This window comes from Helicoverpa zea, chromosome 30 (assembly GCF_022581195.2).
Source record: "Helicoverpa zea isolate HzStark_Cry1AcR chromosome 30, ilHelZeax1.1, whole genome shotgun sequence".
NCBI lineage: Eukaryota > Metazoa > Arthropoda > Insecta > Lepidoptera > Noctuidae > Helicoverpa > Helicoverpa zea.
In genome coordinates, this window is record NC_061481.1 from 2,156,757 (window position 1) to 2,177,689 (window position 20,933).

The 20,933-nt window shown below is 40.0% G+C and overlaps 1 protein-coding gene across 1 annotated transcript; it reads left to right on the plus strand.

The window, feature by feature from the left end:
• Positions 1–611: 611 nt before the first annotated feature.
• LOC124644643 (prion-like-(Q/N-rich) domain-bearing protein 25) lies at positions 612–14,606 on the plus strand. Its single transcript, XM_047184135.1, has 14 exons — positions 612–755; positions 1,543–1,695; positions 2,531–2,683; positions 3,507–3,719; positions 4,425–4,517; positions 4,934–5,113; positions 6,046–6,165; positions 10,424–10,591; positions 11,099–11,245; positions 11,697–11,816; positions 12,285–12,407; positions 12,893–13,033; positions 13,779–13,907; positions 14,451–14,606. The coding sequence occupies exons 1-14, from the start codon at positions 725–727 to the stop codon at positions 14,525–14,527; spliced, it is 1,848 nt and encodes a 615-aa protein (XP_047040091.1). The 5' UTR covers positions 612–724; the 3' UTR covers positions 14,528–14,606.
• Positions 14,607–20,933: the final 6,327 nt, after the last annotated feature.

The following is a 20,933-nucleotide window of genomic DNA, read 5'->3' on the forward strand; positions in this document are numbered from 1 at the left end:
AAAATATAGCCTATGTCAGTAGGAAGTGAGAGAATTTTCCAATCCGATTTCGAAATCACAGAGCCACAACCAAACAAAAAACGTTTATATTTTATCATATCAGTATAAACCGAGCTTCCAACAGCGGCGGCCTCGCCCGCGTCTCATGGAAACTACTCTGTGCATCCGGCTAAAAAATAACTTCCTCCATAAATAGGTCCATCTTTTCAAAATATTAGGGTCATTTTTTATTCTCACCGGATGCAGCTGAGTGCCAGAGATTAGCAAACAAAGGAAAGTCTATAAATTATGATCATAAGCTACCGAGCGTTTTTCCAACTATGTAGGGGTCGGCTTCCAGTCTAACCGGATATAGCTAAGTACCAGTGTGCCACATGGAGCGACTGCCTATCTAACCTCCTCAACCCAGTTACCCGGGCAACAAAATACCCCTTGGTAACACTGGTGCCAGACTTACTGGCTCCTGACTGCCCGTAACGATTGCCAAGCATGTTCAATAATAGCCGGGACCTGCAGTTTAACGTGCCATCCGAAAGTCTCTATCTGTCTAGTTCTTATGATATCTATGACAAATTACGGGCCTATCATCAAAAATTTTACTTTATCATAGTATTATTCACGATATACGTTAATTTATTCTTTTTACTCTTCGTTTTTAGCCAGTTTGGCAGTGGACGAACCACGTAGTGTATTAGTTTTTAGTAAAAATAGGTTTTAGTTAAAAATGTGGGTGGGATATTTATTTTTATTATTGGGTGAGTTTTATTTATCTATATTTTACCTTCTATTGTATTAGCTTATAGAAAATTATATAGTACTGGCTGTTTCCCGCGATTTTAGTGATGTTCTGGTAGAACTGCTTTCTAGAAACGGATAAGAAGTAGTTTATATCCTTCTATGTTAGGGTTTAGATTATCTGAGTGATTCATTTAAATCAGTTCAGTAGTTTTGGTATGGTTGTTTGTAGGTATTCTATAAATGGCTCTGAAACTACTGAACCGACTAGAAAAAATCCCTTTTCGAAAGTTTCACTTTCCCGAGTGACAGGGTATATATTATGACAGGGTATAGCAATAGGAAGTTCTTAGTTACCCCGGGACACGGATGACTTAGTGTAAATACAGCCAGACTTACTTAAAAAAACTTAAATATCCGTTGAACACTTGTGTAAAAAAGTGTGGCTGCAAAACGGATCTTATTTCAACGATATAATCCATCATTAGTTTTACAAGTGTTCAACAGACGTTTAAAAGTTTTTGTGGTACGATAGAGTATGTTTAATTATTATGCTACATTTTACCCGGGTGCTGGAAAGGTTGAAATAAACATACAAAATATAATATACGTACCTACCTATTTATTTATTTCATATATTTTGCTTAACCATATATACAAAGGCAAACATAGCGCCTCGGGTTTAGGGTTTTATCATGCTTAACAAACTTAACGCCTTTTTACCAGTCTACCTTTTGGTAGTAAAAAATAACATATTAGTTAAAGCCATAAAACACTAATATTACTTTTTCACTCGCATTTTTCCAGGATGCATCCTCCACAGCCACCCAGCGTCAGCGGTCTGGTCATGCACTGCAGACAGCGACTGTTCTGACACAGAAGGGTCTGTTTGTTCTGACGGGAGCTGTGTCTGTCCTACTGGGCAGCAGTTGGTGCTGAGCGGTACTAAGTGTGCTGAGGGTGAGTTAATTTTACTGTTTATCATCATCTGCCTATTTCTAGAAAATTGGGATTTGGACGCGGTAGTTGCATAAAGGTACAATATCTTTTTTTCGTATCGTTTAGGCCAAATTGCACCGATTTGGTTATTCCGTTTAAGTCCCGATTGATTAGAAATATGAGTACAAATCGCGAAATTTCCACTGCCTGTAGGAGAATGGTTCCTTAAACCTTTCTTGAATTTTATCTGGATGTAGCTGAGTACCAGTGTGCCACAAGGAGCGACTGCCTATCTGACATTCTCAACATAGTTACCCCGGCATACGGCAATATGTATGTATATGATACACTTTGTAATGGTTGTCAGTCTTGTCAGGCTTTGGTTTCTGACTACCAGCAACGGCTGCCAAAGATATTCAAATAACAGGCGAGATCAACGAATTTATCGTGCCATCCGAAACACGAAAGAACGCGTCAAGATCGTCACATCCACGGACCGACCGCTCCAAGCGTTGCTTAACCTTATGATTTCCTTAATATTTTGGGATTATCGTCCAATTTTTCAGTATGAAGCCTAGTACCGGCAAGGCACTTTTTTTATCAGGGGAAAATCCTTGTGGACTTCCCTCCACCCAGAATCGATGGAGGGGGTGTGCCGGACTCTTACTGGTTAATAACCCACCCAGTGTTGCCTCCAGTTACCTTTGGTCGAGGGCGAGGGCACGGGTATCGCCATAGCATTCTTCTGGAATGACTGCCATGTGACCTCCTCTATCCCAATTTGGCTTTGACTTAACGAGCTCTCATGCCATCCGAAACGTCATTTTATGTTTTATAATTATCATTTTATCAACAGCTGCCCCATACTACACGTCATCATGCTTCGAAGACTTTCAATGCTCGAACCTGTTCACCAACTTCCACTGTCGGAAACCGGTGGTTGAAACTGATGAGGAATCTACTGAGGACTCTCAAGAAGAAGAGTCAGAAATCACCAGAGATGCATCAGGTACTGAGAGAACTTAATTAACTTCAGTCTCTGTAGTCAATTTTCTGTCAATTTTCTATGGCTAGGCAATAGGCATTTAACTAAAGATATACCTACAATCTTGATAAGAAATATATTTAAAGTGGCAAATAAAACTTGGAAAAGGTTGTCAAGGATTTTCAAATGACAGCCAAGCTCCTGACATTTAACGCGCCTTCCAATACTTTAGAAACTCGTCATGACAAGATGGTCTGATGGAGCGACCGCGCCAATCATTGTTTAATCTTACTATTGATCGAAACGTGCGGCTGTAACTTACCCACGAGCAATTATCACTTTGAGATAGGTTATTAGAAACCACTATTTCACACGTCAATGTTTGATTTGTACGGGCTATTATTTTTTCATGAGAAATCAGCAACTTTTAAGGCGGGTCTACGCTAGACGAACCGAGCACGAGCGAAGCACAAGCGGAGCCGTTCGCGGCGGTGACGTCCACACTTGTTCGTTGTACGGTACAACGAACCTACAACGATCACTGTTAGCAAAGCCCTTTGTGTTCGTCAAAAACCGACAACAGTCGGAACGCAGCCGAGCACGAACGCAATGCTCGCAGCGCGCTCGTTAGAGGCTTGTAAGTTGGTCCACACTAGACGAATTGTATTCGGCTCGTGCTCCGCTCGTGCTCGGCTCTCCTAGCGTAGACGCAGCTTTATAGCCCATAACTTCGTTCAGACTGAGTTGATAGATGTAGTATTTAAGATTAACATTAAAACAAAAAAAAATCGAAAATAAACCGCCATTTTCTGTCATTGGCTTTTAAACCTATATAATTTCTTTCCAGTTCTAGAAGGCAATTGTTTCTGCCAAACTGGGTTCCACTACTTCCTCGGTCGTTGCTGGAGATCTGTGGACTTCGGAGGCAGTTGTACAAGAGATGAAGACTGCCTTGGAACCTTGAGGGACCCTTACAACATGGCCTGTAGAGAAAATACCTGTGCCTGCGCCGTTGGGTATTACGAAAGGCAGAGAGGAGAATGTAGAAGAATCGGCGCTGGTAAGTTAACCTTTTAAAAAACGAAGGAGGTTTATTGTAAAACTTTTATCATCTGCCAGTGTTTTTCCCAACTATGTTGGGGTCGGCTTCCAGTCTAACCGGATGTAGCTGAGTACCAGTGTGCCACAAGGAGCGACTGCCTATCTGATATATTCAACCCAGTTACCCAGGCAACTCGATATTCTAAATAATAAATAATGGTTGTCAAACTTACTGGTTGCTGACTACCCGTAACGACTGTCAAGGATGTTCAAATGACAGCAGGAACCTACAGTTTAACGTGCCATCCGAAACACAGTCATTGGTGTCCAAGATATACTTAGATTTTAGAAAGTACATTCAAACTTAGAAAAATTGCATTACCTGAACTGGAATCGTACCACGTACTCATACTTGAGAGGTTGGTTCTTTACCCACTAGGCTACCACGACTTATAGCCACGAGCATCTTCTTTTATATCTAGAACTAGCGACCCGTCCCGGCGTCTCACGGGATATCAATATTTCCTCACAATTTAATGGATGTTATTATACATATAAACCTTCCTCTTTAATCATTCTATCTATTAAAAAAACCGCATGAAAATCGGTTGCGTAGTTTTGAAGATTTAAGCGTACAAAGGGACATAGGGACAGAAAAAGCGACTTTGTTTTCTATGTAGTGATATGTATGTGGCAAATGAAATATTATTTCTTTTGTTTTCAGCTGTTGGAGATGGTTGTGTAATAGATGAAGATTGTCGCTTCAACAATGGCGTCTGCAATCAGAACACATTCCAATGCATTGTGGAGACAAGCCGTAAGTTTTCACGTGATTTAGCTTAACACTTTCAATAGGAGCTTGAAAGCGCTTTCGAACTAGTGGATTTTTCGCTCGATTATTTACGCGCGACGCTTTCTGAGTATCGAGAGACTGTCACGCGTCTTCAAGTTTCGTACTCGTTTAATAAGCTCAAATTTTCCGAGCGGAAACTTAGGGCCGCTTTTTCAATCGCCAGATAACTTTAATTGAATTAAATTATGTGTGAAGTTTTGACTTTTGTTTAGTAAATGCCATATTAGGGTATTCCTCTTAGGTATAAAAGTTAACTGATTGAAAAATCGGCACTCAATGAAATAAATTCCACAAATTCACATATTCTTTATTGGGTTTATGTTACGCTAAAAAAATTTACAAGAACTACACACACACATAATACATTCTTTTTCTTCCAGCCGACGTCCTCGCAGACATAGTACCCCGCAACATAACAACTAGATCCGGCATCAGATCGCATGGTACTATCTGTGGAGCCACCAGCCCTTGTCCGTCGCCCTTCCAGTGTTCCTCACTAGGCATCTGTGTATGTCCTAGCGGGTATTACGCTAGTTCCGATGGCAGTGTGTGTTTGGCTGGTAAGATTTCTTATTTTTTCTACTCATTTTACATGTTTGTTGTTTTTTTATCTTCTTTAGAATTGCGTTGTTTTATTGTCTGACCATTAATAATTTCTCTCTTACTGCTCTTAAGGTTTGCTCTAAGAATAGGTTCTCAATACTGGGTCGTCTTCTTCTCTAAAATTTAGGTACTGTATCCATCTATAAAAGTTGTGTGTAATAGAGGATATAACAGATCATGTACCTATATATAATAAGCCTTATACCAACTGTGTTGGAACCAAAAACTGCCGTTTTGATTGAGTAAATGCCCCTAATTATATTATTTTTGGCTGCGTGTGGCATCAAACAGCTAACCTGAAAGAAGCAAAGTTATTTGACAGGCCAGGCGCGAGCTATACTTATAAAAAAGTAATTTATTAAAAGTAGGCTGAAAATCAGTACTTTTTGAAGGTTTTGTTTTGTTTGACGACCTCAATGGCGCAATGGTCATCATGCCGGACCGCCGAACCTGAGGTCCCGGGTTCGATTCCCGGTTCGGTCGACATTTGTGTGATGAGCATGCTTGTTGGCCGTGGTCTGGGTGTTATGATATGTATTTATAAATATGTATATATGTAGCTATATGTAGTTTATCAGTTGTGTTAGCACCCATAACACAAGTTAATAAATAACTTACCATGGGGCTAACCGACCGTGTCTGAAAAAGGTGTCCCGACATTATTTATTTATTTATTTGAAGGTCAAGTTTATAAAAGACAGCTCCCAAAAACATCCACCCTTCACCACTTCCTATGTGTTTTCGCTGTTAAGAAGAAGTGGCGCTACAAACTCCCCAGTGTTTAATACAAGCAGTATGTTCGTGTGACTCAACTACTACTTACGCATACAACAATAACTTGCAGGTTTTCCCAGGAACAGTGTCTAATAGTGTTTTTTCTTCTGTACAGAACTTGGTTCACCAGCAACGGACGCTACCTGCGTTGGTTTCCTAGCAGAAGTCATCAACGGCATATGTACCTGCCCCGCCAATGTGTACTTCAGTGAGAATATGAGGGATTGTGTGAAAGGTGAGATTTTAAACTATTGAATATACTAGTTGTCCTGTGGGAACTACTGCCGGTATCGGCATAAAATCACGCACGTTCCAGGAGAACTTCTTACCGTATCGGGATAAAATATACCCTATAGACAGATATTCCGTTAGGGTACAAACACAGAAACATATTTTTTTGATCTTTATAATATTAGAAACAGCTGGCTGTTGTGAAAGTGGTATATATCCTTTTTGAGTCTCAACCTTGGGCCTAGGCTTAGTTGTGTGTAAAATGTCTCTTTCATAACCGGGTAAAAAGAAGTCTATTGTATGTCTTTTGTGATCTTTTCAAGAATTTAAACAAACATTGAAATTGGTTCAACAGTTTTGTCACATTTCTAGTACCTAGTTTTGAGTCTGGTATCAAAGCATGTCTTATACGACCTCGATGGCGCAATGGTCACCATGCCGGACAGCCGAACCTGAGGTCCCGGGTTCGATCGACATTTGTGTGATGAGCATGCTTGTTGGCCGTGGTCTGGGTGTTACAATATGTATTTATAAATATGTATATGTCGGAGGGGTGACACATCAAGGATGGCACTATTGCCCGACATCAGCTAGGGTAATCGCACAAAGAGATAACTCAAAAAGATCTCAAAACTCAAAAACGTTTATTCAAATTAGTCAGAACAAAAGACAGCCCCCAAAACGCCCGCCCTTCACCACTTCCTATGTGTTTTGGATGGGGAGAAGAAGTGGCGGAACAAACTCCCCAGCAACACATGTCTGTCTGTTAGGTTAGAAGAACCTTTACACTTTAATTTCAAAAGACACTTTACACACTTTCCAATATGGATCTACAACGGTACTACAACACTAGGCAATAACACTAGGTACACTAGACGTGACGTTGGGCAGTTTCGAGATGTGTGCAACACGACGACTCAACGAACACTGAGCTCCGTCGACGCTACGCTGACCACCACGACTCTGCCAAACGCGCCAAAATGTTGTTTCACTAAAAGCGCCACCAGATGGCGCGCTTGCGTCTCGTTAAGTGTCCGTACTATTGACCGTCTCCGACACGGCCATCCTGCGTAGACCACGTCCTCGTGGGTTTAATCTGCAACAACACAAACACAGCACAGTACGTTTGCCTCGGCCACTCCTGATCATATCATCAAGCTCAGCTATTGTGAAACTTTGTTAAAACATTTGTTAAGACTAGGATGCTCCCTTAACCAAGGACATTTCATAAATAGGGGGTTCCCTCAACCAGGTTTCCTTAACTAGGGTTCCCTTCACTAGGGACTTCTCTTTGCCAGAGGCTTCCCTTAAACAGGGGCTTCCCTTAAACCAGGGGCTTCTCTAAACAGAGGCTTCTCTTAACCAGAGGCTTCCCTTAACCAGAAATAGAAAGTGCTTAGGCAACCGATTAAATATTGACAACGTATGTGTCAGTAATAGACTATCTCGATTTAAGAATAGCAATCACCATTTAAATGAAGAAACTAGATACGTTAGTTGCTAAGCGCGAAATCAAAGAAAGATCCAATTGCTAGTCAGACTTTCAACTGGTAAACATGACCATTATAACTACGGTTATCATCAATAATCAATTCCCTGTTGTCAGGGTTTTTTACAACATTAGAAAGAGGCCCGATCAACAAGTTAAACAAAGCAAAATCATCATCACAAATCTGAGCTGGTTTTTAAGGGCAATGCATACTCAACTCGTCCAACCTGTGCACCAACACAGATTAGAAATCGCACCAACGATTTCTCTGACCCATCGCCACATGTTACACCACATGAGGTGCGGTCTCTAGTTCTGACCCATCGTCCCATGTTACACCACATGAGATGCGGTCCATAGTCACAACCCATCGTCCCAAGTTACTCATGAGATGCGGTTTCTAGTTCTGACCCATCGTCCCATGTTACTCATGAGATGCGGTCCTGAGGTTCGAGTATGAGTACACATGCCATTCTTAATCGAAATCGGTTTCACTACCACCGTCATCAACTATGACTCTAATTCTTGGGTACTTGGTGATCGGTTATCTTTCCTACACAATCATGGGGGTGTTTTTCATGTTTGTTTAGAGTCAAGTGCCTTTAGTAGGCGTCTATCTCCGTCTAACACATCAATAATCTTAAACGCACCTTTAAACTTAGGATCTAATTTAGTCTGACGCACAATTAAATCAATCAATGCCGCAGAAACTGAATTATTCTAACTTTAGGATATTGATAAGATCAGGTAACCAATAATTTTACAACTCTGGGATAAAACCTAGGTTCACGGTTTCTGATTCTGATTATCTACGATTCCACTAATTAGTAAGCGCAGTGGGAGCGCAATCAACGAGACTGAAACTGCCTCTCAGGTTTATAAATGTCGTAAGACAAATAACCTCAACATAAAGCAAAAATGGATCGGTCTCACCGGGTTTCCACTCAACGCCTCAACGCGCATGACGATGCGCACATCGCTATGGCGCGCAGTTCAGCAAGGCTTCACGTTCACAGACTACGGAGATGCAGGAGCACCAACACTCCGACCTCACGTTCGCACGTCAGGCTCCGATTTCAGCTGGGATGCTCCATTTTGTAGCCATATTGCACAATAATCACCGTCATTGTTGAAACATGAAAATGAGAAGATAAATCGGTTAATTTTCTAGCGTAACTTCAATATCCCACCCAAAACAAAAATGTGAAAGACTGCCAAGTTCGATAATATGGGAATGCTTCGCCTATAAAAGAAGTGAGATCTGAATAAGTACCAAGTTCCATACACATACCTCAGTTAAAAATAGTTACTTTTTAATGATGTTACCTGGCAAGTTTTCACATACCTTGTTATAAACCTACTAAACGCAATGAATCAAGTATTTAATTTTCTATTAAAACTTGCCAAGTAACATCATTAAAAAGTAACTATTTTTAACTGAGGTATGTGTATGGAACTTGGTACTTATTCAGATCTCACTTCTTTTATAGGCGAAGCATTCCCATATTATCGAACTTGGCAGTCTTTCACATTTTTGTTTTGGGTGGGATTTCATTTATTTTTGTAAGGTTGTTTATTTTATTTTTTTCTTATGATTAAGTTAGTTAAGGAAATGGTTCATTTATACTATCTTTTAGATTTTTAAATATGCACTATGCTTCTTACAAAGAAATGAACTAGATTAACTAAATGGACTAGATTTACCAACTGACTGACATGATGTTATCATTTATTATGTTCGTGGATCAAAGTTACACATTCGTTATTTTCGAAAGTGATTCACACTTTGCCGTTTTCAGATTTTTACTTTACTTTGACTAAATACAAACCTTTGTACCATTCGAAGGTATATTATATAAATATAGATTTTAGTTCGTTTTAGTTCCTTAGGGGTATAAAGTCTTCACGTGGCGAATTCTCTCGAAACTAATCCACCATCGACCGCCACACATCACTCCAAACGAGCACATCACTTTTTCACTTTTTGAACAATGGCATGGCAATCCTTAACACATGTGGGCATTCGGATTGCATCCCACTTCTGATGTCGGAGGCGACGAAACATCAGGATGGCGCTATTGTCCGACATCAGCTAGGGTAATCGCACAAAGAGATAACTCAAAAAGATCTCAAAACTCAAAAACGTTTATTCAAATTAGTCAGAACAAAAGACAGCCCCCAAAACGCCCGCCCTTCGCCACTTCCTATGTGTTTTGGCTGGGGAGAAGAAGTGGCGGAACAAACTCCCCAGCAACACATGTCTGTCTGTTAGGTTAGAAGAACCTTTACACTTTAATTTCAAAAGACACTTTACACACTTTCCAATATGGATCTACAACGGTACTACAACACTAGGCAATAACACTAGGTACACTAGACGTGACGTTGGGCAGTTTCGAGATGTGTGCAACACGACGACTCAACGAACACTGAGCTCCGTCGACGCTACGCTGACCACCACGACTCTGCCAAGCGCGCCAAAATGTTGTTTCACTAAAAGCGCCACCAGATGGCGCGCTTGCGTCTCGTTAAGTGTCCGTACTATTGACCGTCTCCGACATATATATGTAGCTACATGTAGTTTATCAGTTGTGTTAGCACCCATAACACAAGTTAATTAATAACTTACCATGGGGCTAACCGACCGTGTGTGAAAAGGTGTCCTGGCATTATTTATTTATTATTTATTTTATTTATTTATTTATATATTTAACCTAACTGAAAACTATGCCTATAATTCTACTTCTTATTTAATCAATCCCCTTTATTTCAGCTACCCGCCGCCTCACAGACGCGTGTGTAACCGACGAGATGTGTCACACCTTCGGAGCGGCATCCCGCTGTGGACCCCCACAAGACCCCTGGGGTTTCAGGACCTGCGAGTGTATCACTGAGCATGCTGTCTGGGATGAGTCGAGATCTATGTGCCGGCTGTTCGCTGGTAAGTACATTATTTCCATCATTCAGCCTTTTCCCAACTATGTTGGGGTCGGCTTCCAGTCTAACCAGTTTACAATGAGCGACTGCCCATCTGACCTCCTCAACCCTGTAACCCGGGCAACCTAATAACCATTGACTGGTTGTCAGACTTACTGGCTTCTGACTACCCGTAACGACTGCCAAGGATGTTCAATGACATCCGGGACCTACGGTTACGAAGCACAGTCATTGGTGTCCAAGATATACTTAGGAAATACATACAAACTCCGCAAAATTCCATAGGTAACCCTGACCTGCGAAACACAGTCATTGGTGTCCAAGATATACTTTAGAAAGTACATAGAAACTTAGAAAAGTTGCAAAAGTTGCCCGAACTGGGACCGAACGAACACACTCATACTTGAGAGGTTGGCTCTTTACCCACTAGGCCACCACAACTTCATATATTAACGCAATCATATTTATGTCATATTTGGAACCGATCTAATTCGTATATCATTTATTTCAGGTGTCGGAGAATTTTGCGAAATAAACAGTGATTGTCTAGCTGGCGTGTTGGAGATCGAGTGTGTACCGAATGAAGAGGGCCAGGGAGTGTGCACCTGCCCTGAAGGACTCACCAATATTGACGGCTTGTGTCTTACTAGTGGGCTTGGTAAGTTAACAATATTTAATCGGGTAACATTAAGTTAAATAAAAGTAAAAGAAATAATATAAGAATGGCTGTGTTCCGCGCTTTTACACGCGCCCCAGGGGAACATTTGCCCTAAGGTAAAAGAATTGTTTAAATCGTTCAATAGATTCGAAGCTGTTATGGTGCAAACAAATGGTACAATAGAAGTAAATGAATAGACAAATATAAATCAATTGATCGTAATAAAACTAAACTATCAATCATCAGAACATCCCCTACTGCTACAGTATATTTTTATATAATGTAAGTTAATAAGTAGCAATTACAAGTGAAAAATATTTTTTAGGGAACTATTTCTTGCACCCTTATATTACTCCCAAGTTTCATGAAAATCCTATCAATCATTTCCTTACAAAGAAGTATCAAACATACACACTTTCACCTCTATAACATCACTTTAATCTACTTTCAGAACTGGACCAGGAATGCCAAGCTACTCAGGAGTGCACGGGAACTCCTAACACCATATGTTCAGGAGGAAAGTGCTCCTGTGATGCTGGGTATCAAGCTCTTGATGGCGTCTGTGCTCCTAGTAAGTAATAGCATACTTAGATCTTAATGTAATGTGGATTTCTTCTGACCGACTTCCGAAAAACTAGGAGGTTATTTTTTTATGGGAACTCATCAAATGACGGCTCCCGCTGTGGGTGCAGCGTGAGGGAGTGTCAGACTCTTACTGACTAAAGCCCACCATGTTCCTTCTTAAGCCCTTTTTGTACCAGCGCCGCGGTAACTCACGCGAGTATTCGCGCAGAAGGGGGTTCTTAATTTGATTCTTAGTAAAAAAAAAACTTGTTTGCGCATTGTCATATTCCATTCGATTTTAAATAAAAACCGGGACCCACATAGATACTTTACGTACTTTGCAAAACGGAACCGGTATCAGACCTACTGAAAATTTTGACTAGAAGATTTTTACAAAAAAAAAAAATTGCCAACCATCGGGTCGCCACCTTAGGGTACTCAGACTATATTTAATACTTTTTGGTTTCCTTTCCAGCCATCGGAGGAACCTGCGCCAGAGACTCAGACTGTACCATAGAGCACACAGTGTGTTACACCGACTCCTGGACATGTCAATGTGGACTCAACTTCTTACAGTACAATGATGAGTGTTGGCCTGGTAAGTTAGATTTTGTTTTATAAGGGTAACTGGATGTTTGCAGAGGAATTACGTGGAATTACTGAATGTAACGGAATAAAATATAGCCTATGTTATTTGAAAAGAACGTAGCTTTCCAACAGTGAAAGAATCAAATCAGATCAGTATACTGTACATTTTTACAACAATTAAATAGTGAAGGCTATGACGTATAAGAAAGTTCGGGAATTGGCACTCGATAGGCGTAAATGGATGAAGCTGCACCGACAAGAACTAGGCTCTTAAATTAAAGAATACTAGCTTCTGCCAGCGGTTTCACCCGCATCCTGTAGGAACCTCTACACGAACGCGAATAAAAAATAGCATATTAACCTTCCTCGACAAATGGACTATCTAACACTGAAACAATTTTGAAATCGGATCAGTACTTCCTTCCTTTCTTCAAACAAACTCTTCAGCTTTATAATATTAGTATAGATTTCTATATCCTCATTTCTATCTTCCAGTGCTCCAAGGAACGTCATCCAGTTGTTCAGTATCAGCCCAGTGCACCGCTCTGCTGGGTAACTCCAGCAGTTGTGTGGAAGAGACCTGTCAATGTGACAGCGGATACCACTTGAGAGACGGACGGTGCTGGCCTCAGACTGGTGAGTTTGAGTTCTTTACCCAACTGTGTCTGAAAAAGGAGGGTGACAAAAGCTCGTTCAAACAGACCGGCTCGGAGAGCATCGGCGAGCATTTTTCTTTCCACACAGACCGGAGCCGATCGGCTGCGTGAGCGTTAAAGAGCATACAATCGGAGCCAAACGTCTGCAAGACCGAGAAAAAGTACGCGATCGTACGGTCAGTTCCTCTTATTATTTCACACCGAGCGCCTTCGAGCATTCTTAGTGACAAAAGCAGTGCACATGCAAAAATAAACCTTACTACAAATACTAAGAACTCGGTTTTCAACGTGTTAAGAATTTGCTTTGCACTATTTTTTATTTTATTTTAGAGACTCAAACCTTCCTTGATAAATGAGCTATCTAACGCTGATATAATTTTTGAAATCGGACCTGTATTTGCTGACATTAACGCGTTCAAAGAAACTTGTTATCATCATCCTCCTGCAATTATCTTAATTTAATTTTATATGTTTTTATGTTTTCTCCTTCCATACTTTTCTATCTGCCGTCATCTCACAAGTAACATTTTTTCTAACCATATCGACTTTCACACAATCCATCCATCGTTTCTTCGGTCGTCCTCTTCCCCTATACCCGTCCATGTTCATGCCCATCACCTTACTCACAACAGGATTCTCATTCCTTCGCATCGTATTAAAAAAAAAGAGTTTTTCCAAAGATATTCTCCATCAACTGACTAAGTATTCCTCTTATATATTTTCAGGACTTTTCAGCAGCTGTTCTCGCAGCAGCGAGTGCTACTTGAACGATATGTCAGATCGGGTGCAGTGCAGAAACAGCATCTGTCAGTGTTCATTTGACTATCCTTACTCTGAGGAGTTGCATACTTGCTGTGAGTATATATATTTTTATTAATATAGGCATTAATGAAGAAGAAAATCAATAAATATAATTACCAAAAAAAATTAAACATACCACAGCATAAAGTTTCTTATTGCTTAGCATAATGCCGCGTTATCGCTTGGCATCATGCTGCGTTATTGCTCAGCGTAATGCTGAGTTCTCACTTAGCGCCACGCTACTGAGTTACTGAGCGTATTCTTCCTTTCTCCTATTTAGACAAATAAATAGTACTTACTTAATGTTTGACTATATTATTCATTTAATTAATGAAAACTGAGTTCTAAATTTATACCAAAAGGTTTCTACCTTATAAATTAAAGCCCAAACGCTACTGCTTTGATCAGCATAATGCTGAGATATTATTTTTACATAAAAGCGAGATTTACAGAGGTACTGGTGTATTCGCTCTAGCAAACAGTTACACATTGCGGGCGAACTCGATTTTATTCCCGAACAAATGTGCTGTGACAATTTTGACAGAATCTTGCCGTTAAAAAAATCTAATGAAATGTGTTTTTTCTTCTTTTTTCAGTGACGGCTTCAGCATCAGTGAACACCAGTAGTTTCTTCGTACTGCTAATAGCCCTAAGTTATATTATGTTAAATTAATGTATATAAAGCATTATAATTAAGATTAGTTTCATTAATTTTAAATTGTAAATATACTCAATATTATTTTATTTATAAAGGTGTGTTTTATTTCGTAAAAACGTTGTAAAAGAAAATAGCCAGAAAGTCATTAAATAATCAGTTATTGGGTTGTCCGGGTAGCTGGGTTGAGGAGGTCAGATAGGCAGTCGCTCCTTGTGGCACACTAGTACTCAGCTGCATACGGTTAGACTGGAAGCCGACCCCAACATAGTTGGGGGAAGACTATGAAAAAAGTTCTAGGTATTTTTGTATGCTTATTTAACTTAGGTCATCATCACCTAGTTTTCTACATTTTTTAAAGTCGATCAAACGTTATTCTACATTCTTATCAAAGTTGCCAATCATAATATACTTTTAATATAACTTTAGCGTTACAATTAATTTTGTAACATGGAGAACAAAATGACTAGCGGAGATGTCATAACGCAAAATCTTCTAAAAAGGCGGGTCTAGACGAACCGAACACGAGCGAAGCACGGAGCCATTCTCGGCTTGTCGTTCGCGGCGTCAAGTGGGGACGTACAACGAACCTTCAACGATCACTGTTAGCATATCCCTCTGTGTTCGTCAAAACCGACAACAGGCGGAACGCAGCCGTGCACACACGAAATGCCCGCAGCGCGCTCGTTAGAGGCTTGTAAGTTGGTCCACACTAGACGAATTGTGTTCGGCTCGTGCTCCGCTCGTGCTCGGCTCTCCTAGCGTAGACGCAGCTTAAGAAAGTAGCGCGACAACATGCGGGTGCGAGGGGGACGAGGTACGTTAGTGGCTATCTCTTTGGAACTCGCCATTTTTTTTTATAAAACCAAAAATCTTTGACAGATATGACAAATAACCCGAACGCCTCGTTAGTTCACAAGTAACTGATCGTTTTGGTCATGCCCACCGTAGGTATTTGACCTAGGTACTGCGGGATTGTTCGCGCGAGTTACCGCGGCCCTGGTACATAAAAGGCCTACGTCGGAACACGACGGTTAGTCTAAAGTCAGTAAGAGTCTGACACTCCCTCACCGCTGCTAACCCACAGCGGGTGGAGTCATTTGATGATTTTTGACGTTTGTTAAAAAAAAGGTATTTGACCTACAAGAAGGTGCCTGACCTACCTGCCTTATGGCATTTCCGCTCATCTTTCCTTCGTCCGTGTTTTTACAAACTTCTAATTTGACGTTTTCATGCTAAAATACGATTAAAAATCAATTAAGTATGCTTTCGTCTTTAATTATAGGTATTTAGGTGTTCTCAAGGTTCCGTAGTGAATAAGGAACCCTAATATTATGGCATGGTTATATATGTAGGTATGCGTATGTAGAAGAAACAGTAGAAGGATAGTCATCATCTCCCGAGCCTTTTTCCCAACTATGTTGGAGTCGGCTTCCAGTCTAACCGGATGCAGCTGAGTACCAGCGCTTTACAAGGAGCGACTGCCTTATCTGACCTAATCAACCCAGTTACCCAGGCAATCCAATACCCTTTAGCTAGACTGGTGTCAGACTTACTGGCTTCTGACTACCCGTAACGACTGCCAAGGATGTTCAATGACAGCCGGCTACAGTTTAACATGCCATTCGAAACACAGTCATTGGTGTCCAAGATATACTTTAAAAATACATACAAACTTAGAAAACTTGCATTGATACTTGCCTGACCTGGAATCGAAACCGCGCCCTCATACTCGAGAGGTTGGTTCTTTGCCCTCTAGGCCACCCTGACCAAAAACGGTCATCCACATAATTAAAACGATTCGTTTCTTGTATGAAGGAACTGGGGCCCGATTCTCCTAATTTTACTTAAGCGACATACGATTCACGTTCGACTGAGATCCAATCCCGTCTCAATTACGATTGAAGCGTATGTGGCATTCCGCTATTTTTTCTTTTAAATAAACGATTTTATCCTTTTCTGTCATTCAATAATGAATCACATTGTCTGCAAATTACTTTCGATTGCAATATGATTGTAGAGCAAACTACCGTATAGACCAAAATCATCAAAATAGCAGATCAATCGCAAACCAATTGAATGTCGTTGGAATAAGATTGGTCTTATATTAGTAGCAGAATGCCCGATATGGTTAAAACTGCTATTTCGATCATATTGCGATTCAATTTCTATTCGATTTTGACATTATTAACTTAGAAGAATCGGGCCCCTGGGCTTATTAAATGGCTCGTCGTTTTTCTGCGATTTCACGGAGGAAACTACTTTCCGCGCATAAAGAAAAATTGTCCCTTTTGTTGATTACCTACTCAATAGTAAAAGTAATTTCATGTTTGTAAGTGTAGTTTGTATTATTCATTTAGATAAATATATGCCTACGTATTAATCCCTAGTCCCTACTAACATTATAAATGCGAGAGTAACTCTGTCTGTTACGCTTTCACGTATAAACCACTGAACTGATTTTAATAAAATTTGGTACTTACAGAGATAGAGTAGACCTTGAGAAAGAACATAGGATAGTTTTAAACCCGGACTTTTGGAGAATTCTCTTGGAAACGCGATGTAACCGAACTCTACGCGGGCGAAGCCGCGAGCGGAAGTTAGTTTTTCTATAAAAGGGGACCGAACATCCATTCACACGTTTTTACATATATACCTAAACTTTCGCGTTTATAATATCAAGTAGTAGGATAAGAAAACTCTGACCTTTGAGTCCATGAGCTTGCGTGCGATAGTAATCTCATTCGAATCGATACAGCCGGAAGTTTTGGCCAAAGCTACTGCTTATCAACTAGCTAGTTTGTGGCGTTTTACTCGAGTTTCGTTAGGTTGGTAGTGCCGTTTCTGTTTTAGAGATATGAAAACTCCTTTTCGAAGGATTTTTTTTTTTGAAAAAAAAAAAGCTATTGTCAAAAGTCAAAATGTTTTATTTCAAGTAGGCCTATAAGACCTCTTTCGAAACGTCAAGGTAGTTGCTGAGTTCCAAAGAGTGGGTCTCATGGAGAAGATACGGTAAGAAACTTCATAGACACTCTTTAGAAAAATAAAAGAAATTCCCGCGTTACCAGGCGTTTTACACCAGGTTATCAACTGGCAAAGTATAAAGTAGGGAATGTACTTAATTAAAATATCGTTTACGAAACTGTGTTAGGTAAAGTTATGGCTGAAATTGACCGGTAAGGGTCTTAATTGACACCAATAACTTGACATAATTTTAATGAGCTGTCAGAATATTATGACTCTTCAATAACCATGTATTTACAAGCCCTACATTGACGTTTAATTTAGGGCAACCAAAATAATTGTCCAGTAAATAAGAAACACCGCTTAACCGCATATTAGGACCTACTTATGTATTGTAAAAGTTCTGCTAGCAATTTCATCCGAGTCCGATGTGAACAAAAAAGTAGTTTTTAAACCACATCTATAGTTGTTTTCATGTTGTAGTTGTTTAACTACGTACCTAACACTGTAAAGGTTATCGCTAAATCCTTAAATTACAAAGGCTTTGTCAATAAAGACATTAAAACCAATATAGCTTGAAACTGCTTTGTAGGTAACCTCTATAAAATAAAGTCATCAAAACCAATAAGTTTCTAATCTCAAAATCCACAAAAACTCGCGCCTTGAAACTGTAATTCTTTATTTCTTTTGATATTTACTACATTCCTAACAATTCTTGTAGTAAGTCAGCTATAATATAACTACGAAATTCCTAATTACCTATAAAGGGCAAACACGCATGTGTAACACGAAAGAAGGTTAGTAGCTAAGGAAAACCTCCTTTGTGAAGCAATGTTGGCGCGAAAATAAACCCTGTGTTATCTGTGGTTAAGTTTGACAGTTGCGCGCGGAAAGTTGGTAGCGTTCTTTTTAGGGTTCCTTTGTAAGGAATCTTTATAGTTTCGTCATGTCCGTCCTCAGTGACTTATGCCCGTTTTCACCAACGAATACCTAAATTTAGGGAGCATTTACGGAACACTTAATAAGAATTTCAATTTCACCAAAGCCTAGGTGTCAATTTTAACCTCAAAATTTCACTTAAACTTGGGGGCCCGATTGATGCCTGCTTAAACAACCCCTATCATTATCATGACAGAATACAAACATATTTTGAACCGTTTCTGGCGATGGATAGTGAAATGAAACGTAAAGTTTTAGAAAGTTTAGAAGCTGTGGAGGTTGTGGATATGTAAAATAATAATCATTAGAAGACCACGTACCTATCTTACGTGAAAGAGCAGATGACTGAGAAATAAGTACGATGATCATGACTTTTTTATAAGATTATAGATTATCACTTGCTATGAATGCACTTGCTAGGTCGTGATGTCACTGAATTATTCAAAAATAGTCCTGCATGTCCATAAATACACAGACCATAACAGATGCAAATCTGATAATCACTGATGTAGTTTCGCGGTGGCCGGGACAACTATAGGCCTATTCAGACCTAAGCGGTATTCGCTACCGTCTACGGCAGAGAAAACCCTGTGGGTATGCGGTAATATGACTGTTCAGACCTAAGCGGTATTCGCTACCACCTGCGACAGAGAAAACCCAGTGGGTATGCGATAATATTACTGTTGATGTTCGGGATGTATGCCGCTGCTGCCGCGCGGTATGTACTTCTACCCACAGCGGCAGTGAATATCGCTTACGTCGCTCTAGCCGCGGTATAGTTATCGGCACGGATATTGAGCCCTGACCTTCACCTGCGCAGAAGCCATTTATTGGTTTATTGCCTTATGTGTACAGTGCGCAAAGCGATCCCCACACTTCCGCCGAGAGCTCAATATCCGTGCCGGTAACTATACTTGATACTAAATACCTGAGCGAAACCCGCGCGGTATCTACCTCTACCCACAGCGGCAGCGAATATCGCTCAGGTTTGAATAGGCCTTAAATACCAAAACTGCAGTAGATACCAATGATTCAAAAATGGTGAATATGGAGGAGCCTATCTCCTAGGTGATAGGGGATACCCTCTGGAGGTAAGAAGTAGGCTAACATTGAACATAATAAATTATGTAAATTAAAACAAAGATAGTAAACAAATATTTTAATATTAGTCCTCATATGATGTACCAAACATTATCATCATCCTCCTGCACCAATTCAATTTGGGGTGGGCTGGGCGCAGCATGTTTTTACACGTCTTTTCAATTTCTCTCACCACCTGAAACTAAATAAATATAATAAATCTATAATTTTAACCCCATACTTAAATCCATCAACTCATGGAGAACAAAAATACGATGAAACCACATTAAAACAAGGAACACAGTTGAACGGCAATATCTTAATACACTATATTATTATACACAGATATTATTCACATTTACCTGTAAACGGTTCCTATCGGATTAAAACTATTTGTGACTGGATCCAAGCTTTGTTTTTGGCTTCGTTCGTGGTCCCATCCGTTTTTTGTTTAATATTGTGTCTCTATGAGACGTCAGCAATTTCACTAGCTTGTCTTTTTCTTCTGTAAGAAAGGTTTATCCTCGTTTTCTCTTCTCTGCCAAAATAAACTTATCTATTCAACAATAATAAACCAAACCCAAAATTAACCTCAACTCAATGTACACATATACACATCAGTCAATTTGACAAACGCGCGAATGACATAGGTAAAAATTGACCTGTAGAAAACCTCTTTACTGTTTTATTGCATAAAACATAGCGTAATGTAGTTTAAGTTAAATTAAAATAACATCACAAGAACAAAAACTTACAGGCTTTAGTAATATATACTCGATAGACGTTTATTTCTTAAGAAGTACAGAAAAATCATTTTATCGATAAAATATCGACTTTGCATTATCGTTTGTAGAACTAGTAATCTGTCACTTACTTAAGGGATCCATGTACAAGTGTGGTGAAAATGAATTTAGGTAGGTGTCAAATTGGGAGGAGTCCTTATTAAAAGTAGCATTTAGATAGGGAAACGGTAAGAGGTTGTTGGTGAAAACGGGCATTAGAACTAGAGAGCCGAAATATACCAATACGTATCAATTTTTAACGACGTCAAGAATCATCAAATGACCTCCTGCTGTGGATTAGCAGCGGTGAGGGAGTGTCAGACTCTTACTGACTAAAAACCATCGTGTTCCGTCGTAGGCCTTTTATGTACCAGGGCCGCGGTAACTCTTTCGAAGAATACCGCAGCCCCGACAGAAGGTATATCAATCACGCCGACAAAGTGCAACAATGAAAAGTGGAAAACAAAGTTTTATTAAGGTAGGGATTAGCACATAAGCGCACACTACCATACAAGATGGCCGTTCACTTCCGACGAATGGATAAATAATCAATAATCTACTTTATATTTCATATCCTGTGTATCCATTTGTAACCTGGACTGTACTAGGAAGACAATGTCACGATCAGAATGCGTACCGCGTGAGATCCTTGAGACGCC

Excerpts from the sequence above, each read along its gene's own strand:
- LOC124644643 (XM_047184135.1), top strand. The coding sequence starts at position 725 with ATGTGGGTGGGATATTTATTTTTATTATTGG. Across the intron at positions 1,696-2,530 it reads CGGTACTAAGTGTGCTGAGG|CTGCCCCATACTACACGTCA; the intron begins GTGAGTTAATTT and ends TTTTATCAACAG. Across the intron at positions 2,684-3,506 it reads AATCACCAGAGATGCATCAG|TTCTAGAAGGCAATTGTTTC; the intron begins GTACTGAGAGAA and ends ATTTCTTTCCAG.